This window comes from Acinonyx jubatus, chromosome A1 (genome assembly GCF_027475565.1).
Source record: "Acinonyx jubatus isolate Ajub_Pintada_27869175 chromosome A1, VMU_Ajub_asm_v1.0, whole genome shotgun sequence".
Lineage (NCBI taxonomy): Eukaryota > Metazoa > Chordata > Mammalia > Carnivora > Felidae > Acinonyx > Acinonyx jubatus.
In genome coordinates, this window is record NC_069380.1 from 80,303,119 (window position 1) to 80,328,016 (window position 24,898).

General features: G+C 46.3%; 1 protein-coding gene across 6 annotated transcripts in view; it reads right to left on the reverse strand.

The window, feature by feature from the left end:
• The window catches only part of TUBGCP3 (tubulin gamma complex associated protein 3), a 70,606-nt gene that overhangs the window by 11,592 nt on the left and 34,116 nt on the right, over positions 1 to 24,898 (reverse strand). For all 6 annotated transcript variants that reach the window (XM_027065245.2, XM_027065243.2, XM_027065242.2 and 3 more), the window contains 6 exons: positions 16,062 to 16,172; positions 15,429 to 15,537; positions 13,504 to 13,693; positions 11,100 to 11,235; positions 9,713 to 9,781; positions 5,992 to 6,127 (listed from right to left, as the gene is read on the reverse strand). In XM_027065245.2, coding sequence (XP_026921046.1) covers positions 5,992 to 6,127; positions 9,713 to 9,781; positions 11,100 to 11,235; positions 13,504 to 13,693; positions 15,429 to 15,537; positions 16,062 to 16,172 — 751 coding nt within the window. The remainder of the gene's footprint in view (positions 1 to 5,991; positions 6,128 to 9,712; positions 9,782 to 11,099; positions 11,236 to 13,503; positions 13,694 to 15,428; positions 15,538 to 16,061; positions 16,173 to 24,898) is intronic.

Sequence of the window (24,898 nt, forward strand, 5' to 3'; positions counted from 1 at the left end):
TAAAGAATAGGTAACATGAGCCCCGAATGAAGAATGTACTTCTCCTAATAAAACTCTCAGAGGGGGCTAAGATGTCCCAACTCCCACTCCCAGCCATTTACCTAAATTACTTTCAGCATAAAAGAGTATAATAAAAGGCTGTTGTAAGTACAACTCACCCGTGTCACGGGGGAAGCAAGCTTCTATTACAACTCCATCCTGGGCTTTGCCCCAGGGCTGTGAGGACAGGGATGGTGCTCCCTCCCCCGCAAGGCCAGGCGGTCTCCCCTGGACAGATGTGTACTCAGAACACCCACAGCACGCAGACGCTCCTTTACACAGCATACGTGACAGCGAACAGGTCTCACTGTGACACCCAAACCTCCGGGTCTTCCCTCCAGCACACCTGCGCTGGGTCCAAACACGCCACTTTGCACGGAGCCAAGTGAAAGCCGTCTGCTTGTCTTTCAGCCTCGTGAGAAGGCATCTCTGTGTCCTGACATTCCTTCCACAGAGAGTTTAACATCACTCATGGACTGCAGATTCCGTGCCTGTCCTGACAGACGTGCACGAAGACGGTAAGCAGGCCCCAGACATGCTACAGGAGTACAGAAATCCGTGTGGCCCGTCTCATCACCTGCCCAAGTCAGTGTGCTACACGCAACGGGAAAATCTCAACTCAACAAACTCGCGGGTGTCACTGCTCTCGTCTCTAGGTCTTGGGGCCCCCTAGGGCGCACTGGGGTCCCATCCACCATCAATCCAGCAGTCCTTGGATAATGTGCTGGCTTTTATGTGCGCCTTATATGACTTTGCTAACGCATTCTACATGTCACATGTGATCGCATAAACGAGGAACTCGGTTGGGCCTCACACAGCTGACAACACGGTGCCCCGCCCACCATTGCTGACTCCACTTCATGACACGGGGTGACCTGGTGCACAATTTCTCCACCGCCGATTAATCTACGAAAACCTCTCGTGTCTCGAGTCACGCTGATGCCAACCTCAAATTCCTGGCTGTGGGCCTTGGCTAGTTAGTCATCCATGCTACCTGGAAACCCCGGGATCTCCGTGCCTTCGTGCCTTCCTGCCTTCCTCTGACACAGTGGCTTCCCGCCCACCACCTCTGCCCTGGAGCCCTCCCCCAGGAAGCTCCCAGAAGCTCCCACGGCACCCAGGGTCACCCCCACTCACACTGTCTACACTCTCATTTCTAGTTCAGATCTGTCTCAGGTTGCAAATCAATTCAAACCAGATGTATCACGTAGATTCTTATAAGCACCTCACATTAACATGCCTAAAACTGAAGCATTACTCCCAAAGGTGCCCCCCCCCCAGCTCCAAACAGGGCCCAGTCACCCAGCCCTGCGCCCGAGAGCTCCGTCAAGTTCACGCACGTCCCCCTGACCCCAGCTGCTGTGTCCACCAGGCATCCAGCACAGCCACCCTCCTCACAGCACCATCACCAACCTCCAACCTCGCCTCTGATGCTCATTTTCATCATTGACGACATAGTGGCTTTCAGAACCAAACAAGTCCGAGCACGTCCCACACCCTTGAAAAGACATTTAAAGCATACTTAAGGGGCACCTGGGTGGCTCAGTTGGTTAAGCATCAGACTTTGGCTCAAGTCATGATCTCAAGGTTCATGTGTTCAAGACTCACTCTGTGGGTCTTGCGCTCTGTGCTAACAGCTCAGAGCCTGCAGCCTGCTTCGGATTCTGTGTCTTCCTCTCTTCTCTCCCCTCCCCCGCCTGTGCACGCATGTGCAATGTGTGTGCTCTCTCTCTCCTAACATTAAAATAAGTAAATTAAAAAAATAAATAAAACATAATTAAAATATAAATACTTGTGTTTTTATGATTGACCTACAAATAATCGCAAAAGCAAAGCAACATTCGTACCGAGGTCCAAAAAATACATAAACACAAGCATCTCCCAGTGAACGCATTTAAAAAAAAGCAGACAGTTTCCTGCACAAAATCTGGAATGAGGAGTCTCTCCTGTGGCTGATCACTCCTAACTCCTTGCTGCCCTCTACAGGTGCCTGAGGAACACAGAGTCTCATGAAACACCCTGCCCCAGGCTCCAGAAGGACTGGACGGCATGCTATGGGGGCATCTTCAGCGGGAAGCACCTTCGACAGCATGCAGGGTCATTAAAAATTACACCAAGTTTGTTTTTTTAAAAAGTACCCTAAAACAGTTTCTTCACAACTGCAAACCACCTCCTTCAACCTGCATTGATAACTGACACTACTATACTTAAAAGTGACTATCAAATTACCCATCTGATTAATTTCTCAAGGCTAAGGCTTCAAAGAGTGTTCCGAATCTCTACTCACCACAAAGGGCCTCCTGCAAACGCCATTTGCTGTCACCACGTCACCAGGAAGGTGGCAGTGACACCTGAACAAGTATCCACCCCCACCGGGGGCAGCACTGGTAAGTGCATTACACAGTCCTGGAAGTAAGCACTGTCGACATCCCTCCCCCCATGAGGAAACTGAGGCAGGAGACAAGGAAGTCAGCTGTGGCCACAGCCTGGTGCTGAGGGACCGCGCACAAACCCGGGCAATGCCGCCCAGCAAAAGTCCGGCATTGAGAGCTGTTAATAAATGTGTAATTATTGAGGAGTACCTACTCATCAGCGTATACAAAAATGATACACACAAAGAGAACCTCTAAGGAGAAAAATGCCTACTCGTTTTTTAAGTTATCATTTCTGCAGGTCTGGAACACTGTCAATCATCAGATGAACCATTATTGTATTAATCACCAAGAAAGAGAAACTACTGCCAATTAAACTGGCAGAATGCCACAGCAGTCCTGTGGTGACAGGTCTCCCCCAAGGACCCCACCGCCTCTCCCACCTCCACCACCTTCAATTTCATTTCTTACAAGGACCAAGAAGGAGATCATTTTAATACCACCCTCCCTCCCTCAAGGGGAGGGAGATCTGGGGAGGGAGGGACCTCCATTCACTCTCTTCCCTCAACACACAAAGGTTGAGAAGCATACAAGCTCATTTGGACACCTGGGTGGCTCAGCCGGTTAAGCATCCAACTTCAGCTCAGGTCATGATCTCATGGTTCATGGGTTCAAGCCCTGCATCAGGCTCTGTGCTGACAACTCAGAGCCTGGAGCCTGCTTCAGATTCTGTGTCTCCCTCTCTCTCTGCCCCTCCCCTGCTCACACTCTCTCTCTCTCGCTCTCTTGTAAAAATAAACATTAAATTTTTTTTTTTAATTACAAGCTCATTTGACTGTATTTATCTATTTCATTTTGTTAGATATTACTTGAAACACAAATGAAGTTTCCATTAATTGTGATACTTTCTACATTAATTGAATCCAACAACAACAAAAAATCTCCATACCACTAGAACCAAATCTTTAAATGATTTTGGTATCAACAATTGCCTTCTGTCCAGCTGAATGACAGATATATAAAAACAGGCATAAACATCTTGGTAGACACTATCAAGAACTCCTGTACTAAGCAAATCATTTTCTTTTTGTGTGGTTGGTTTTTTAAGTTTTTTTATTTTAAGTAATCTTTACACCCAACATGGATGGGGCTTGAACCCACAACCCCGAGATCAAGAGTCACTTGCTCCACTGAGCCAGCCAGGTACCCCCTAAGCAAATCATTTTCAAGTGTAACTATTTACTCCAAAAAACTTATTTTAATAAATATAAAGTATCTGGGATAACAATCAGTGATACTGTTTGTATGGACCAAGACAGCTCCACACACCATACATATATGCAAATCTCCAAAGGTGCTCCCAGAAGCACTTTCTGTAATCTTCTATAGTTCTGCCTCAGATGTATGACTGGCAAGATGTTTCTAGATTTGTTGTGTTAACAAGACTAACTAGCTGGGTGATTTCTGCTCGTTAAGTTGCCTGGACAGCAACAACTTTAAAATACTCTTTATAAATAAAAGTAAGAACATTACACCCCAACCGAGACATGAGCAAAAAACCAGTTTCCTAAAAGAAACACAATGACCAAGAAAGTGTTTAATCATCAATAATTTAAAAAGCATTAAATTAATTAAAACGAACTTCCATCTTCCCCTCTCGAATTGACGATTTGTTTGAACACAACACCCAACAGCAGCCAGCTAACAGGAACGCACACAGCCGCCAGAGGACTGTGCCCCTCGAGATGCACCTCAACCTGGTGCCTGGCTCCTCAAGTCATGTGACCGTACGCGCCCACAGCTGAACTATCAGGATCGCTATTCATGAATGTGAAGTAAACTAAAATCCATCCCCGCTAACCCAGCTGTTCCTTCCCTCGGTTACCTAAAGAAATAGCCAAAGGCATATAATACAAGCAAATGGCGTTATTTACATTAGTGGGAAAAAGTACAACTAAAGGGAAAAAAAATCGAATGGTATATTCACACGAGGCAAATGTTGCTATTAAAAAGATTGTAGAAGCTTCAGTGACAAGGAAAAGGTCAGTGAAGTAAGCTAACGCTAAGCTCTCCGAGATAGCACCGGTTATGTTAAAGTTATTGATTTTATAAAACAGAAGGTCTATTTTTTCCCACACTACCTTCAAGTAGAAAACAAAGCTCACTGATTATTCAATACAAGAGAACAGCAAATTCATACAGAAACTGGTGAGGTGATATTCAAACCACGAGCTAATACTTAGAACTGTCACAGAGCTCAGACTTCCCAGGGCTAAAAATAACAGACGCTTATTTTGAAATAGGGTGACAGGAACAAAGCGTCTGCCCTGCCTGGAGAGGATCTGAGTCGGGCACAGAGAGGTGACACCTGGGCACACACACGCGGCAGTGCCAGGCAGCCCCAGAGAAGGCACGCGGCTGGCAAAGGGGTCAACCCGCCAGGGCGCACCCAACAGACTGTGTGAGTCACCCCGAGACACAGCACGAGGTCGTGACACCAGGGGACGAGAGACAGGTGCAGAGCCAGGAGACAGGCAGGCCCTCTGAGTGACTGACGCCTCCTTCTGCCTCCTTTACGAAGAGCCACACGGTGAGGCAGCGCACAGGTACTAGAAATAGCTGAAGGCAGTATCTCCTGTCCACAACCATTAGGGTATTAACAAGAAAACGTTCCCTCTCACGTCCTTCTTGGCTACATCAGAGGGTCCTTATTATCAACCTATGAAGTGAGTCCGGAGGAAGCCAGGCCAGGAGCATAATCAGAGCGTCCTGATGCCCCTGGAAAAGGCCTGCTGTGTATACAGAAAGCAGGGACGCCCAGTAAAAACTGGCCACTGTGTCCACACAGTCAGGTACCCTCCAGGCCCCCGGCTTCCGGGGTGTCATTATCCTGGGACTTTGGGAGCTGCTCAAGATTCAACCTTGACCTAGCAATCACGCAAAGGTCACATACACCTTTCTTCAAGCAACAGCTCCTTCTTCAATAATCACTTTCACCAAAGGGTTAAGAATCGCTCAGTGCTGTTTTTCCTTGGAGACACACTGTTGAAATACTTTCTCAAAGGTTTTGACCAAATGAATTTCAATACGAAAAATTCAAAATTATCGGTAACTACAGTTATTCAGTATTTGTAACATTAAAATAAACCCATCTAAATTTTACCACAGCTTTTAATTGTAAAATAATATAAAAAATTTTCATGTCACGGTTTATGAACCAGAACATTAAAGTGATTCCCAAACAGACTTTAATCAAAACAATAAGTGAATTTTAAATGAGACAGTGGTTTATTAAATAGCTTTCCTTCCTGTAAAATAAACAAATAAACATAGCTTTCCTTCCTTAAAAATTAAAAAAAAAAAAAAAAAGTCCAGACATGAACAGCAGAGAGAGAACAAATGTAATTCTGAAAGAAATCTCGTGGTCTGAAAAAATTTAACTGGATTCAATTTTCTTTCTGATTTGCACCAAGTCAGGATGAGCAGTATCACAGATGAGCCTCCCACAGAAGCCCGCTCCAGAAGCACGGGGATGCGGGGCTGGCAGGGGAGCGGCCCCGACCTCCCCAGGCGGGTTTACCTGGCATGTTCCTCAGGAGCTTGGCATTGCACATGTGTCCCTTGCGGATGTCCGTGAGGATGTACTCCATCCGCTTTGCCCTCCAGAGGAAGTTAAACACCCTGAGGTAGTGGCTCATGCACTCTCGCGTGAACACCTGCGAAAAAAGGCACAGGACAGCTGACAGCACACTGACCTACAGTGACCTAGGGACCCTCCTGTGACAACACAGCCTTTCTGACGCATCTTTTTTTTTTTAAGGCAAAAGAAGCCAGAGAACACACAATCAACTCTAATAAATCCAAGCATTACATAGGCAACTAATATAACACGTTTTAGGAAAGTATCATCAAATACAACCACGGTGACGACCTGTGTGCTAAGTAGTACGTGGGGCAAACTCACAAGGATAGAAGCAGATATTTTGGTACCAATTTTACAAACTGAAAGACAGAGGCCTAAGGTCACAGAGCTAGTAAACAGTTTCTCAGGTCTTTTAAATGCTGCCTAAACCCAGTCAAAATGTGGGCTCTTAACCCCAACGTCAACCGTGTAGCAGTGTCCTCCGCCCCAACCACCCGGACGGACACATGAGGCTGCTACATCTCAAGCCAGGTGGGCCTAGGAGAGTCTCCTGTCTGTCAAGAGGCCTCCGGGTTATCTTAACACAGGTATTTACTGCCTGTGGAGCCACTTCACTGCAAACGGACGGACGGTGGTCTCATACCCTGGGAGGATGGACCTATGGGCAGGGGCTGGGCGAGCTTCCCTCCCATGGGGGCCACACTTAGCAAATAAGAACACAGGACACCCGGTTAAGTACGAATGTCCGATGAACCACAAAACATCGTCTAGGAAGTCTGTCCCGTGTGTACAGTAACAGGGTTTTCTGCAGATGGCGGCCAAACACATCTCGCACAACAGACGTGGGTACGTTTACTTTTCCCAGTCCCTCGAGCAAGGATGCATTTCCCTGAGTCGGCAGCCCTCTCCCTGCAGTACAGAGAACTGGAAACACCCCTCCCTGGGGCCTCAGCTCCCAGCAGCTCTGCGTTGTGCATCCAGGAGCCAGGCTGGGTCCTGCATCACTGGTTTCTCACCCTGGAGCCCAGCCTCATTCACGCCCCAGGGCCATTCCTCATATCACTCCCGGACTACTCCACACTCTCCTCTGGCCCAGACCCCACCTGGCCCTCAAGGACAAAGGCCACACACCTGGCCTCACCAATGTCCCTCTTCTCCAGACAGGACATTTATCACTGGACCCCTACAATCTGAGCATTTAGCTGTAGACTGCTTTACCTTTGTCTTCTTATTTTTGTGTATTCTTGGCTCATGTGTTATAAGGACTATCTGTTTATTCTTCTGTATGCCTTTTGTGCCAGTATTCAGCAGTGCTCAGTACTGACTGATGACTGTATGTGTCTATACTGGACTGGCTAGGAACTGCTCTGAATGGACTCTGAGACCAGTTAGGACTGTTTTGGGGGTTATGTACTTTACTGTGCTGACCACACTACTGTGTCTGCAACTATAGAAATAAAGGGTGACTGGATTAAATAATTTTACAAATCAACCACAGAAACCCTTGCTATACAAACGCTGCCTTGTAGGGATCCTTTCAGTGCTGGCCTCCCAGAGCTCATTTCACGTGACCCAATTTACAAACATAGTTTAATCAGGATTTGTTAGGAACAGGCACTGTTTCAGAGAGACACTCCTATATCCCACGGCGTTTACATGGCGAGATAACCCACGTTTAGTTTTGCCGTGTGCATCGTCTTTTGGTTCACTGTGCACCAGGAAGTTTAGCAAAATACGAAATAAGCTTCTGATACGATATGAGCATACATAATAAATACAAAATAAGCATCTCACCTGACACCCTGGAGACCAAGTCAATGGATTTTATCCTGCCCAAGATCCCAGTGAGAAGATCACAGATAACCTCTCCACATCCTCCTTCCCAGAATTAACAAGAAGCTAAAATTATACTATATTATATAAGATGAAATTATGTGACTAATATATGTACTCATTATAATTAAATTATACACAAAACTAGCAATCTCAATTAACGAGAATAGAAAGGGAATGGAGATAATACTGTAAATTTAATAGGGAAGAAGCAGAAAATCCATTTTCTTCCAAAATTCGACTCTGGAAGTGTATTTTTAAATAAAAGATTCCATTTAGCTAAAAATATAACAACCTGGGACATCAGCAAACCCCAGAACTGGAATAGCAAAACCGGACGTGCAAGACCCCATCCCCCACATCCTGTGGCAGTCACAGGGCCCTGCGCCCACCCAGTGCAGCCTCCCAGGCACACCCTCCACCTGCTGGAATTGGCAGGTAAGTTAACACTTGTTAGCCATAGACAGAGATCCACCCCAAAGTTGTTTTTTAAATAAATCTAGGATATAAATGTCTCTTGACCCTCTCGATTAGAGTTTACAAAAAGCTAAAATTTAAAAAATATACTGCATAACCAATGGTTTATATACAAGGTGTGCAATGTTTAACTTTGTATGCTTCGTGAGTCTACACTATTGTGAAATAATTAACTGCCTGTATGAGTACGTTCAATTTATCTAACGTTCAAGGCACTCACATTCTAGGAAATAACAAACACAAGGGCCTCTACTTTGGCATCTGTGGCAAAATGATATGAACATAGTCAGTATTAACAAAACAGACAATACAAAAGTTTCTGATTTAAATAATAATGTACACAACAGGATATTTTAACAAGTAAGTACTGGAAACTAGGATATAAGTCAAAGAAGAAAAAACTAATTTGAATATGACAAAAAATCAAATTTAAGAGCAGTTATGCATTTAAAATACAGTAGCTCTGATCTGGTACAGCTTAAACACTAGGAATATGTGTGAAACACGCGCACCAGGAGCTTCCGGCTCACAGCAGACACAAGAGCCACATGTCCCAGGCACGGCTGCTGCCCCAAAGTGCGAGGCAGCTGCGCTGGTGCACCCTGGCAGGGCTGTGACTTACACCCGGAGACGTGGGAACGGCCATGGAGTCACACTCTGCAAGGACCGTCAAGGAGGATTTTCACAGCCAAACTACATTACTTCTTAACAAAATATTTTTCCCAATAACTAAAAGAAACGCATGTTCTCCTTCAGTATTTCAGATATCAAACGACTGACATCACTCCAAAGAAGCGTCCTGGTCAAGGAGAACTGACTCCAAGCTGAAGAGAAAGCGGGCACTTAAGGCAGGGCATCTGGGTCGCAGACAGCACGCAGAGGAGTCAGCCTCTCACGATCTGGGAACTCCGGGAGGAACCGGTACTTTGCTCCAAGCAGCACCAGCACCATGGACAGCAGCAGCATGGGCTGCTCCTGGGTGCTCCTGGGTCCCAGGGAACACTGAAGGTCAGACTTCATCTAAGTAGCATAAGTGTGACCTCTACAATGCACGTCCTAGTCTCTCTCCGTCTGTTCTGAATTCGCTACTGTGGTCTAAGGATTATGGGTTCCAACGAGCACTCCATTTACTACATGCCTGCTGAACCCTACAAAAGGGTATTTGTAGGAATTCGTAAAATACTAGAGCATTTCAGCACTTGTTAATGATTATCTAAGCCACACAGAATTGTGGCTTAGGTATTCCTTCAGTGGGTCTGACCAGAGGTCAAGTGATGGCCTTCAGTAGAAGCTCTGAGAGAAGAGAGCCCATTCTGAAACAACAAAACAGCAAGCTGAATGGCCTTACCGTGGCAATTGGCCCATCGACGTGGTAGTCCAGGCTGAAAACATCCCACCCGGTGTCACCTGGAGAGACCTGGGGACAGAAACAAACACTGCAGGCCTTCCCACCAGTGCTGCACTTAGTGCCAAAGAATCTCTGTCCAAGAAAAGGCAGTAAAATAAAGCCCAATTTTTGAAAAGCATTCAATACTTGTGAGTGTTAGCTATAGGACAGCAGAGATCTGTTTGTCAACCCCTGTACCCTCGGCATTTAAACCATGGGCACAGAGGAGATGCTCTAAGGATACTGTGAAATGAATGGTGTGTTGTGGGGTTTTATTCAATGTTTATTTATTTTATTTTTATTTCTTTAAAGATTTTTTTTTTAATGTTTATTTTTGACAGAGAGACAAAGCATGAGTGGGGAAGGGGCAGACAGAGAGGGAGACACAGAATCCGAAGCAGGCCCCAGGCTCTGAGCTGTCAGCACAGAGCCTGATGCAGGGCTCAAACCCACAAACTGTGAGATCGTGACATGAGCTGAGATTAAGAGTTGGTCACTTAACAGACTGAGCCACCCAGGTGCCCTTATAATGTATTTTGAATAAATACCATAAAATCAGTCTAAAATTCGTCACCAGTTTATGACAAGAACTCACTGCCTCATATGTCCTGAATCCCTTAAAAGTCAACATTTAGGGGTGCCTAGGTGGCCTCAGTTGGTTAAGCATCTGACTTTGGCTCAGGTCATGATCTCACGGTTCGTGGGTTCGAGCCCCACGTCGGGCTCTGTGCTGACAGCTCGGAGCCTGGAGCCTGTTCGGATTCTGTGTCTCCCTCTCTCTCTGCCCCTCCCTCGCTCGTGCTCTGATTCTCTCTCTCAAAAATGAATAAACATTAAAAAAAAAAAAAGAGTCAACATTTTAAAAAAGCCAACAAGCCCTACTAATGGTCCTTCATCATAGCTAAGCAAACAGTGTGTGATGTTTCTGACACGCATTCCCCTAAGAAAACTCACTGTCTATCAAACTGAAACTAAATACATCTATTTTTGATGAATATTACTGTTACATGCCATCCCTGTGCCTCCTGCAACATTACCATTAACAGGAGACAAGATTCACTCCACAACGTGCTACCGAGCGCCGGGCTGAGCGCTGAGTGTTCTCCATCCGCAGCCCTGTGGGGACTTTGCACAGGGAGCAGACGGAGAAGCCCAGTGCAATTTAGAGATGTGGCCCTTGTTGAAGACCAACAAGCAGCACAGTGCAGGCTCAGGCCGGCGAGCCTTCCGGCAACGACTCCCACCCGGCAGGCTAGACGAGATGCACGCCACACGCCACACACCGGAACGCTGGCGGGAGTGCTGGCCCGGGGAGCTCACGGCCTGAGCAGAACCAGGGCCACAGTACCTCCAGCAGCCTCACATCCAGTCTCTTGAGGATCTCAGGGCTGTCAAACTGGGCGTTGGTGGCTCTGACGGCGGTTTCAAGAATTCCAGTCAAGTTGTGTTGATACAAAGTCGTAGCTGGACGGACAAGTTCTGGTCTTAACAGATTTTGTAAAAATAAAAGATGTTACTTGAATTCTTAAAGAGCTTTGCAAAAACTTAAAATTGTAGAAAGAGTTGAAATTATAAAAACTAAAAAGACAAACCACTACAACATAGAAACAAAAGTTTCATAAAACTAACTATAAACAGGATTTCACCAAGTCTTTTGGGGAATAAAACATATCTTTAAATCTCAAAAAAATTAATTTTGATTCTGCTTAAATTGAAAATAATTAACATATGCCATACACATTAACAAATCAAGTTTTCAACTTAAGTCTGGCCTACAGTAACGGGAACTACTGGAATTTTCTGCACAGACCCAATGGGTAGAGAGGTCTTTGTTAAATCAAAACAACTAGATACACAGACGTCATGATTCTAGAAGCTAAAAATTGCCGCGTTATCAGCAAACACTTCTCTGGGGTTACTCATGTCCGGGTTGCTAAACAGAAAGCTAACGTTACTGGGCAAGAACCGGCCAGGTTACCAACACAGCCTGACGGCGAGGGGAAGTGCAGGAAAGGGGCCACCCAGTGCAAATAAGCCGCTGTGTGTGAACACTAGGTTGGAGTGCGCCACCTGAGGGCCACAGCCAACACCCTGTGTGACACACAGGACCAGTCGGTACGAGAGCAAATCCTAGGGGTTCTCATCAAAAGGAGAAAAGGGGTTTCTTTCCTTTTTTTCTTTTCTTTGTGTCTATGTGAGAAAATGGATGCTAGCTGAGCCTGCTGTGGTCACCATTTCACAACACATGGAATCAAGCCATCGTGCTGTACACCTTACACTCACACAGTGATCTAGGTCAACTATTGCTCAATACGCTGGGGGCAAAGCCTGCCCATCACCCCCAGGCGTGCACATAAGCTGTGCGGCTCCAGGTCTTCGTGGCAGCAAAACGTGGGGCAGAGACCGATGAAGAGGGACCATGACATCATCACTCAGAGAAGTCTGAGGCTAGGTGGAGACCAGGGACATCCCCCACTTTAAAGCCACAAACTTCAAACATGTCTTCAAGAAACAAATCTTCTGATTACGAGATGCTCTAAATATCAAAACCGCGCATAAGGCAAACACGTTAAATCAGCCACACGACCTGGTCCGTAGCATGACAGGCACCCCTGCGTTTGGCCTCACCTGTAAACCGCAAGAGCTGCCTTGCCCACCTTGACCTGCACAGCTGCACCCTGGGCCAGCTCCCCCCACATGCTCACGGGAACCCCCATTTAGGCCAATGGCATCTCCCCTCCAAACACTCCTGCCCGCCCATGCTTCCGGCAGGCGCTGGGCTGCAGACCAGGACTGAGCTCACCAGAGGCCCCTTCCCTGCTCAGGGTCCAGACGGGACACTTCCACGAGTACGTGTGCTCCGTTCGCAGTTCACCAACCCCTTCTCAAGCTGACGACACAGTCACCCACCCAGCACGGGCAAGTAGAAGGTGACAGCTATGTGTGCCCTAAACTACTTTTCATGCTGAAGGTGGGCTCCAGGGCAGAGGAGGGACCGCAGGGGCCTGTGTCTGGACCAGGGGCCTCATTAGAAACGCACGTTCCTGGCCCCACCCCCGAGGGACCAAGCCCCCTCTGTGGGCAGGCCCAGGGTTCACCTCAGCCAGCTCCCTCGGTAACTCCGAGGCACAGTGACATCTCAGGACCAGGCAATCTCCATTCCTCAGTGCCTGAGTGGACATCACCCGAGCTCTGGCTAGGAGCCTGGCTGCACCCGAGGTCGGTGTGTCTAGAGCCCGGGATGGGACAGACACCCTGCTGAGGGGCTGGGAGAGTCTCCACGGAGGCCAGGGAGGGACCCACATCTAATTCTGGGACAAAAGGTGCCATGAAAAATGTCACAGAACAAAATGAGAAGAGTAGTAATTTTGTTTTATAGGTTTTTTCCCCCAAGGAACAATTTAAAATTCATAATATGGAAAAAGTTGTTTGAAATACACAATTTTTGAACTTGTTTGAAACTGGCACTAAGTGTGATCACACTGCACACGCCTCAGACACGGGACTGTCAGTGCCAGGGTGTCCACAAGGCCCACAGGCTTGTGAGAAAGGTACAGAATATGGGAAAACAAACAGACTTCGATGTGACAATCTTGGTTTCATCAAAAAATTTCAGATTTCATCTTACCGATATGTTCTCTAAGAACTCAGCCAATTTCCCCTAATGGCATTTATTCTTTAAAACAAGAACTGTTAAGACTCCTCATGTTGCAATCTACTGTGTATTTAAAAGATCCAAAGAGTGTTCTTACTTGAGCAAGTCCATTAAGTGCCTGATGAAGTCCCCTTGGCCAAGGAGCAGGTAGCGCCTCACAGCCTGCATGTGGTCCAGCAAGCTGTACTTTTTGTTAAGAACGTCCAACAGGTACTTGCTGGTCTCAAAGTAAGCAGCATCGATTTTCCCCCGAAACGCATTCTCCAAATCTGTGAACAAATCTGCAGCTGTAAAGAACAAAATGAGAGCATATACGTACATAACTTGTATTTCAATAAAGATAAAACTACCAGCTCCATGCACAAACATCACCGCCTACACCCACAAACGGCCCTGGCGACAGACCCAATGGGCCGGGTGCGCAGGAAGGTGAATGAGCCCGAGCCCAAGAAACCCAAGAAACCCAAGAAACCAAAAAGGCCGCCATCTGCTGGATGCACAGTGGACGCCCGAGCTCTGACCTATGAGAGGCCCCAACAACAGTCCGTCCTGTCCTAGACCTGAAGGTCAAGTCACTTTCAACAACACAACTAACTCAACACCTCACGGAGACACTGAGGTGAAGAAGGCAGCACAGGGAGGGTCAGTGTTGAACTGCCCGCACGGTCTCAAGAACGAACAAGAAGGTGCCCACAGTGAGCAAGCTCTGGGAACTGCTGGCCTCAGGGTGAAACACAAGAAACGACACACGTTGGCGAGGATGCGGAGAAAAGGGACCCTCGTGCACTGCTGGTGGGAACGCAAACTGGTAGAGCCACTGTGGAAATTGGTGTGGAGGCTCCTCAAAAAGTTAGAAGCAGAACCACCATATGATCAAGCAACTGTACTTGGTATTTCCGCAAAGAAAATGCAAACACTAATTCAAAAAGATACCCGCACCCCCAAGCTCACCGCACATTATTTACGATACACAAGATACGGGAGCAGCCCGAGTGTCCGTCAACGACTGAACGGTCGAGAGGTGGTGTGCACACACAGTGGGCTATCATTTACCTGGAGAAAGGTTATTCTGCTATTGTGGCAACATGGGCGGACCTGGGAGGGTTATGCTAAGTGAAAGAAGGCAGGCACAGATACCGTACGGTATCACTTATGTGTGGACTCTAAAGTAGTCAAAGTCAGAGAAGCAGGGAGTAGACTGGTGGTTGCAGGGCCGGAGGGGAGGAGAAAGCAGTGAAAGGGTACAAAGTCTGGGTTCTGCAAGCTAGAGTTGCCGGGACGACCATGGAGCGCAGTGCCTGTGGCTAACTCCACGGTATCACATACTTACAGCATGTTATCTATACTCATTTACCATTCTCTACGTTTGATTATTTAGTATTTCATTTCCTTGTACATTTTCATCTTCATACCTAGAATTTAAGCTCACGAAAGGCACAGTCATAGTCATGAAGAGTAAGTCATGTCATGTCGCCTGTAGCTGACACCGCGAACGGAGTCAGAACGACAACATGAACAGCAAACAGCCAGGAGGGAAAGCTGCACGCGTCAAGTCGGCCGCACACAAAACACTGTGGAATTACTTCGGTGGGGCGGGCAGCAGATGGGAAAAACAGAAGCGAGGGCAGCAGCGAACAAGGGGACCATAGGACATCTCACACAGGCAGTCATTTCACCCAGCACTTCCCCTGCTAACTTCTGAATAAGCCTCTTTGTGTTACATGTGGCCACCAGTAGAAACATTTTTCCTTTATTTTCTGATTTTGGCATAACTGTCGCTAGATCGTTTTCTTTTCAAAGTAATACAAATTCTAAGAGAGTAAAACAGCTCCACCTAATCCAGTACTTACTGGTGAACTCCACATAAAAAGAGAAATTCAAACTTTACATAGTAATGTTTTACACACATCACACTAAGTGTGAAGGTATTTCAGATGACAACTCAGAAACTGTCAGTCCTACAGGACGGAAAACACTTCAAGCGACAGCTCTGTCGCACCCCCACCGCCACCGCCACCGTACCATCCTGGGGGGAGTCGGCAGACTTGGTCACGGCTATCATCTTTGTAGTGGGTGTCTGGTCATGACAAACCTGGTGCAGGAAATTTATTGATTTTCCGATCAAAAGGACCTAAAAAGGAAAAATATCCTCCAGTTACCATGATGTAAAAATGATTAATCATCCAACTACTATAAATATTCATAAGCAACAAATCTACTATTAATTAAAAATTAAGTAATGGAGGGGCACCTGGGTGGCTCAGCTGGTTAAGCTTTTGGCCCAGGTCACGACCTCATGGTTTCATGAGTTCGAACCCCATGTCGGGCTCTGCGCTGATTAGGACTCTCTCTCTCTCTCTCTCTCTCCCTCTCCACCTCCCCCGCTCATGCTGTGTCTGTTACTTCAAAACAAATACACTTAAAAAAATTTTTTTTAATTGTTTTTTAATTAAGTAGCAAGGACATCTGGGATAGCATCAAGGGAACTGTAGGAACTGAGAAGACTTATTAACAAACACACATTAATCAGTGTATTCAATCAATACATACTTCTGATCCTAACATGCGATAGAAGAGTTTTGTCACCTGCTGCCCACATGCAGAATTACGACAGCAGAGCCCCAGTCCCCCCCCCCCCCCCCCCCCCGGCCTCACCTTCCTGGACTGGTCCATCGTAATAAAGGAGGGGATCATCGATCTCCGTAGAGTGTACTTGTCCTGCCACAGCCGGTCCGTCTTGACGGCTGGATCCGAGGCTACGAAAAACTGAAAGCAGAGGCACGGCCAGGTCAGAAGACAACGCTTACAGCAAACCGCTCGCTGACAGCCACACCGAGGAAGTCACCCTGAAGGAAAGCTCTCCAGAGACGGGAGACTTACCCTTCACAGAGTAAAACCGTCTTCAAAAGCATTTTGAGCACTGGGTGTTGTATGGAAACCAATTTGACAATAAATTTCATATTAAAAAAAAAAAAAGCATTTTGGATACATCCCTCTGTAAATGGAATCACAGACGTCCCAGACTTTTTAAACTGAGTCTAACAACGCAGGCCTTTTCTCGAGGATTCATGATCTTCACTCTGATCACAATCATCAACCTCTGCTGTAGCCTCTGCTGTGCTCTGGCTGGGAGGGCCGCCTCATCTACCTTAGTGAAAACCTGCAGGTGTCCAGGGGTGTGGTGCGGCAGTCCCTGTGCTCAGCTGTCCCCTCCTGCCCACGTGCAGCCCTCTGCAGGTTCTCCCCTGCGGAGCCCCCGGTCTAGAACACAGAGGTGCCAGAGCTAATGGACCCTGCTCACGGACTGCTGGCTGCAGGCTGACCTGGGCGTGTGGGTGGCCAGCACCTGCCTGCCTGGCGGCACTGCAGGAAGTGCCTTCCCAAGAACCACCCTGCACAGAAGCTTCTCCCCTGTCCACTGTGCTCCTCACTTTTGCTGATCCCACTGCCCAACCTGACCCTGATGGGAGAAAGGGCACGAGGCCACTCTCATGTTTCAGTCCCATGTCCTTTAAGTTTTTTTTTTAAATTTTTTTAGGCTTATTTATTTTTGAGAAAGAGACAGAGCATGGGATGGGGGAGGGGCAGAGAGAGAAGGGGAGACAAAGAATCCCAAGCAGGCTCTGTACTGACAGGGTAGAGCCCGACGCAGGGCTTGAACCCACACACTGCAAGATCATGACCTGAGCTGAAGCTGGATGCTTAACTGACCAAGTCCCCAGGTGCCCCTCAGCCCTATGTCCTAAATACGTTTGGGCTTTTATCTCTATAAACTCAATTTCTAGTAGAACTGCCAAGTCAAAGCAATTTTTAATTTTTAGAGACATGTCAGACTCCCCTTCCCAACCAAACAGGCACGTCCATGGACACTCCCACAAGGAGGATGGCCCCTGTTCTGCATCCTCGCTTGTGTTAGACTGTGCCAGTCAGCTGGTGAAGCTGTGGCCACCTGTACTGTTAACATCCTGACACAGGAAGTGGGGCCTGTTTCCGCGATGCTGACGGCCGTTTGCTTTTATTCTCCCATAAACTGTCTTTTCATCTCCTCAACCGTCTACTGACGCTGTCCTTTTCTCATCAACATATGAAAATTCTGTTATATTAGGGAAAATGACCATCTGTGGATGAAGTATTACTAATTTACTTTCTCCAAGTTAACCATTTGGCACCGTTTACAGCATATTCCATGTTTTCGCTTTGTTCCACTTCCATTGTGTAGGTGGATGTCTTCCTTTATGGAAGAAGACTTTCTTGTCTTCCTACGATCTTCCCGCTCCTAGATTACGGACAATTTTCTCTTACTATTCCTGACATGTTATTTTTATTACTTACATTTTTCATCCGTCTAGACTTTACCTTGGATATGATGTCGGGGCTAGTGTTTCCTTCTGGAGCATCCTCCCTCTACTGGCCGAGCTAGCACCTTTTATTTAATATGCTATCCTTTTCTCTGAGCTAAAATGCCTCATCAGAAGCTGTCATGATAATTGTATCGATAGATCAGAAAATGGGAAAGGCGACTAGATCAAGAGATGGATGAGGTATGTGATAACATCTTTACTTCCCAGCCTCTAACGGTGACCAGTGGCTTTCTGTTTTATCATCATGAACATGGACTTAAGTGCATCTATGTTTCAGTCCATTAGAGTTATTACCCTCACTGGCACTCCACCACATTTTCCATTCTGGGATGATGGGAGCCCCTTCAAGCCGGCTGCTGAGTCCTGTAGACTCGACCTAAGGTGTCTTCCTTGCTTCTGGTGTGGAAGATGTGCCAGGCTCATCTTACTCCTTTCTCCTCTAGACCTAGAATCAGCCACTCCTCCAGGGAGGAGAGAAATGGCCCTCAGTACTTAGTAATATCTTAACACGGAAGCCGGATGGTTTGAGATGCAGCACTGGCCACGTTAAACGTGACAACCTGGCTCCCCCGTGGGACCGTAAGATCCACTTAAGTCGTAACACACTTCTCTAGTGATTCTTACACAAGTTCTAAATCACCAACAGGTGAACAATGCACAACCCAGACTAAGGAAAGTGTGTCCACAGAAACAAAATAGATTTAAAGAATTTTAAAAATATTTTTAGTAATTATATGCCAATGCAAAGTTGATGGTTTCCAGGCAAAACATAAAAAACAAAGAGAGAAAGAGAAAACTTGAAATGAGAAATGTAAAATGCTATCACTATGGCACAGAACCTTCTTAACTTTAAAATAAGATATCATTCTTGGGGTGCCTGGGTGGCTCAGTTGGTTCAGCGTCTGACTCTCGATTGAAATCGAGTCAGTTAGTGAGTTCGAGCCCCACTGAGAGCATGGAGCCTGCTTGGGATTCTCTCTCTCTCTTCCTCTCTCTCTCTGCACCTTCTCCACTCACACACGTGTGTGCTCTCTCTCGCTCTCTCTCTCAAAATAAAAACTTAAAAAAAAAAAGGTATCATTCTATGTTATTCTAGACCACAGAAAAATATATAGAACATTTATTTTATGGATCTAGTATAACACTAGCAAAACCTGACAAAAATAATACCAAAATTAGAAACTATAGGCTAATTCCATTTGTAAACATAGATGAAAAAATACAAATAAAATATCATCCTTGCATTACTGGAATAAGGTACTTTTGGTCAGGGCACACCATACTCCCAATACACTTCAAAAAAAATTTTTTTTAAGTTTATTTTTGAGAGAGAGAGACAGCGAGAGCGATCGAGCACATGCGCAAGAATGGGGATGAACAGAGACAGAGGGAGACAGAATCCGAAGCAGGCTCCAGGCTCCAAGCTGTCGGCACAAGCCCGACGCGGGGCTCGAACTCACGGACCGCGAGATCATGACCTGAGCCGAAGTCGGACGCTTAACCAACTGAGCCACCAGGCGCCCCTGAATACACTCCTAAAGATAAGAGAATGTATACCAAAGTATAAAATAGTATCAGGTAGTCATTAAAAATAAAGTTCATTCTTAATTATTACAAACTCTTCTGGGAATTTGATGAAAAGTACAGATCTTCTTTTCACAAAATAACACTATTATGTGCTATTCAGGAGTTTCAGAGATCATGCTTTATGAAGCCCTGGGTAGAGAAGAATAAAATTTAACAGCACAAAATTTTAATTACTAAATAACCCCCACTGTATTGGTGAAGCAGGAATGCAAAGTAGTGTGTTTCAGAAATACAGTGAATGAAGGTTGAAAAGAAATTTGTCATTATTTCAAATTAAAACAAAAGTAAAAGTAAAGTTTACAAAATACTACGCATGTACCATATCTGATAGACACATTGAAAAATACACAAGAATATACTATAAAAAATATACACAAAAATATTGGCAGGTTATCTGTTCATGACGGGATTACTAATAAATTTTCTCCTCTGTTTATATGCTCAAAAATTTTTAGTTATTCAAACATTTTTAAATCAGAAAAAATATCATTCAAAAGAACTGAGTAATTAAGACCAATGAGAGAACATATGATACCAGCAAAGAAAACTGTGCAGTAACATCACCTTCTCATAGCAACCAACAAAAAAAGATTTGTTTTCTGTTCACAGAAATCTACTCCTGAGGGTAAATATTTAAGAGAACAAAATTCTTAATGATGCTAAGGTCTTATTCCATCCCTCTTAAGTCAGGGCTAGATGACAGCCATATATAAGGAGGGACCTGAATAAATGCCAACATGTTTATAACCATGTGGAGGAGATCAAGTTTCTTATCTTTACGTACAAACTAGTATGTACTGATCTTTGTATTTTTAGATTTGATTTCTATCCCCTAATTTTAAACACATAACTAATGACTGCTTTGAGGGATAACAGGTCCCACAATCCTGAAGCGATTATCACGTTAAGAGATACTTAAATCACCCAACAGAAACTTGAAAACTGTCACGAGCCCACCAGGAGTCATGCAAAAGGTCGCCCAATCACCGCGCTAGGACCGCCCCATAGCCCCCCACTCAGCAGAGAGGGGCTGGTGTAAATTCTGCTGTTACCAGTTATTCACTTAAACGGAAGAGCTAGTCCCACAAACAACGCACTAATTCGTCCTGACAGATGGAGTGCAGCCGGCTTTGTATCAGTATGTAAGACGATTTAATTTAAAAGATAAAAAACTCGGACAATTCAGTCATCTTTAGAAATTAGGAAAGCGTCACTTCATCTGAGGGCAGAGTAGGGTGCAATCACTCTCCCGGCAAACACTGAGGAGTAGGTCCATCCTGGCATTTAATTAAGCCTCTGAAAAACATATAGTTACAGAGGAAAAAAACCAAGGTCAGAACATAATTGCTTGTATTTCACTGATGCATTTTCCACTCAAGGTTCTTTACTTTTCACCATGTGTCAAACACAGAAAGAACGGAGAAAAAAATATAACATAATTGTACCATGATTTCTCATTAACTGTTGGACAAATGCCAAGGCCTCCCTACTAAAAACAGAAATGAAGAGGGTAATTTTCTTAGCAAGCAACGTAGCTTCTAAGAAACAGCCATTATTATACAAAGACCCCAACCCCAAGTGGCAATAGGCAGGCAGCCCCCCAGAGCCCCTGCGCACCCCCCCCAGAGCCCCTGTGCCCCCCCCAGAACCTCTGTGCCCCCAGAGCCCCTGTGGCCCCCCCAGAACCTCTACAACCCCCCAAAGCCCGTGGCCCCCCTAGAGCCCCTGTGGCCCCCTCCACCCCCCACCAACCCCCCCCCCCCCGCAGCCCACCACACCCAGGAAGCCATACGGGCTCCACACAGGGAACCAGAAAGGTCTCGCACACGGTAGGCAGGAAAATCCCAGCACGTCAGGGGTGAGGCTGGAAGTGCCAAAATGCTAACATGATCTTACATAGTACACTTTTAAATTCAGTAATTCTTAGCAAAAATATACAAGAAACAGAACAAGAGAGCTGAAGGCACCCACAGATATTCCCAACAGCAGTCACCACATTATCTCCAGTTCCACCGACCTTCCACTTCAAGGACATAGATTTTTAGAGCATTTTTAAAAAAATTTTTTTCAAATTTACTCATTTTTTTGAGACACAGAACAGAGGGTGAGCAGGGGAGGGGCAGAGAGAGAGGGAGACAGAATCCAAAGCAGTCTCCAGGCTCTGGGCTGTCAGCATAGAGCCTGATGTGGAGCTCAAACTCACTGACCACGAGATCATGACCTGAGCCGAAGTTAGGCGCTCAACCGACCGAGCCACCCAGGAGCCCTGAGTGTTTTTATGGCATTTAAGTAAACACGTGAAGTCTGGAAATTTTCGGATTCTGAAAGCAAGAAAGCTTACATTTACCTTTTCCTTCCGTGTTTGCTCCCAGATGAAGTCCCTCACCCTTTGAAAAGAATTTTCCAAAAGGCAAAAAATAAAAACAAAATAGATTAACGTTGAACTACTGGCATAATTTGTTCACCTCAATCACTCAGGGCAGAAAACCCATGTGAACTACTGAAACATGAAAACCCCATGTTTTCATTTGTACTAATTTGTAACCAAATAAAACTACAAACTTCCCCCAAGTGTTGAAAGTACTTAATCACTTACAAAATCTGTAAATTTTTCGAGTGCTCCAACATTTGTCTACCTTTCCATTTCATAACAGAACACAAAACACAAAACACAGTTCCTGCTGGTTGGGCCAAAGGGTCCTATCTTTTTATAACAATTCACAGTAAAATCCCAACTGGTAGGCCCAGAGGCAGTCTTGAATGATTCCATACCAGAGACAGCCAAGCTCAGAGGCTACCTGGGCCTCTAACTTATTCTTGGGTTGCAAATCAGCCAAGCCCAGAGGTAGCTAAGGCAGGACACTGACCACTGCCCAGCAGCAGGATAGACAGACAAGCCTTTCCAGGGAAAACCTCGGAAAACGTGGAAGGAGCTTCCGGGAAGGACAAACTCGAGCTCTGAATAGCCATCAACAGACAGTAGGACCCCCTGCAATCAGTCGGAGCCTAATGCAGGACAGTCACTGAGCAGTGGACAGCTGGGTCAGAGAGAGAAGGGCCAAGAGCAGGGAAGGTTCTGATCCCACCCCTGACTGGCATCCTCACCTGTCCCGAGGCAGGAGAACTGGAGCTTCAAGTACAAGCTCACACCTACGTTGACTCTACAGAAAACTAGCTCCTGTCCACATTCTTGGGTCCAGGTCACGACTTTTCTTGTAGGTTTTGTTCTAACTGGGGGTTTCCTGACCTGGGGTCCATGGGCCCAGAAGGCAGAAGGGTCTGTAAACGTGGAAGGGAAGGGAATTACACTTTACTGGCACTAACTTCTATCTGAAATTTAACTCTTCCTTCCATCACAAATGCAAACAACAAGCCACAGTACCTGTGACTTTGTCACCAAAAGAAATCACATATTCTCACATGACCTGTTCAAGTGGGTGCACAGATCCAAAACGGCCACTAACCCTTCTTACTGAACGTGTCAATAAAGACATACATCTGTTACTGCATCGCTTATCTAATAGGAAGTCTGGAAACACTACATAAACACACTTCTTTACCAGGGAATTTTTCTGGTGCGCATTTACTCTTCTTAATTGACGATTACGTTTTCCCTCCCCCTCACAGAAAACCCCGAGAGACTACTGTACAGACGAGAGCTGGTGTGAACTAAGAAGGCCCTCTGCTCTCCCTCCCTCTCCTCACCTCAGCCCCTCCGACACACTCCGTCTCTGTCCCACTCCAGTCAGGCTGGGGCTGCAGAGAATCACAGGACAGGCCCCCAGGGTCTCGGGCTTCACTGGGCCTCTGAAACATCCTCATGCCCAAGTCACAGTCCACGTCACCCCTCCCTACAAGGTTCCCAGAGGGCAGCCAAAGCGACTGGAGACTGCAAATGGCCAGGCCTGGTGACAGGTAATCAAGGACCTCCCTACAACCAGCACTGAGGCAGAATAAAGGCTCAGCAAGGGAGGAAAGCTAAATCTTAGGAGCCAAACATGGCTGGCACCCTTTCGCATAATACAGTCACCATTTTAATCATTTTAGAGCGTGAATTCAGCACTTTAACGTTATCCACTACAAGGCTGTGCACCCGCCAGCACCATCAAATTCCAGAACACCCTCAGCATTTATTTGCAGAAACACCATACCCATCAGGCAATGACCTCCCCACCCCTCTCTCCCCAACCTCTGACAGCACTAACCTTTCTGCCTCTGTGACTTGGCCTATCCTGCACATTTCACATAAATGAAATCCTACAACACGTGAGCTTTTGTGTCTGGTTATGTCTCTCAGCCTAAGGCTTTTAAGATTCATCCATGCTGTAGCATGCATCAAAATTTCACTCCTTCTTGGGGCTGAATATTCTATTCTGTCACTTGGATAGACCACCCATTAGGTAACAGACACCAGCACTGCTTCCACCTCTTGACCATCCTGATAATGAATGAGGCTTCTGTGACAATCACGTACAAGTTCTACGTGAACGTGTGTCCTCACCTCTCTTGGGCACACACCTGGAACCGCTGGGGGTACGTGTAACTTTCCGAGAAGCTGCCAGCCCTGTCCCTGAGTGGCCGCACCGCCGTGTCCCCACCAGCACTGTATCAGGGTTCCAAGGTGGCCAAGTCTCCACCGGCACTTGTTATGCTCTGGCCTGTGCTCTGCTCCAATGAGATCCCCATGAGTGTGGTATGACAGCCCCCTGTGGTTTCCACTCATACTTCCCTGATGACTAACGTTGAGACTCTTTTCCGGTGCTCACTGGCCATCGGTAGACCTCCTTTGGTAAAACCTGAGTGCCCTGCCTATTTTTCAATTGCAGTGTTTGTCTTTTTGGTACCGAGTTGTGATAATTCTTTATATGTTCTGGATACTAGACCTTACCGCATCTATGATTTGCAAATACATTCTCCCATTCTGTGTGTTTTTCTTTTGTTGCTTATGCTTTTGGTGACATATCTAATCCGTAGTCGCAGAGATTTACACACAGCTTCAGCTGTGGGACCTACTTTGAGTAACTTTTTATACACGGTATGCAGGTGAGGTCCGAATCCTTTCTTTTGTGTGTGGACATCCAGCTGTCCCAGAACCACCTGCTGGAAAGACTTTTCTTCCTTCACTGAGTGGTCTTGGAGCCTTGCTGAAAATCACTCAACAAACATGAGCACATGTATTTCTGGACTCTCAATCCTGCTCTCGGATCTCTGAGCCCATACTCATGCCAGAAACACACCTGTGATTGCTGTGCCCTGTAACATGTGACGTCGGGACGTGTGAGTCCTCCCACTGTGCTCTTCATTTCAAGAGCGTGTGGCTTTCCAGGCCCCGTGCACTTCCATGTGACTTTGAGGACCAGTGCTGCCATTTCTGCAACAGAGGCCACGGAATTTTGATGGAGATCACATCCAATGTGAGATCACTGGAGTAGTGCTGCTACCTTAACAGCATCACAGAGGGGCCCCTGGGGGGATCAGTCAGTTAAGTATCCGACCTCGGCTCAAGTCATGATCTCACATGGGTCTGTGGATTTGAGCCCTGCA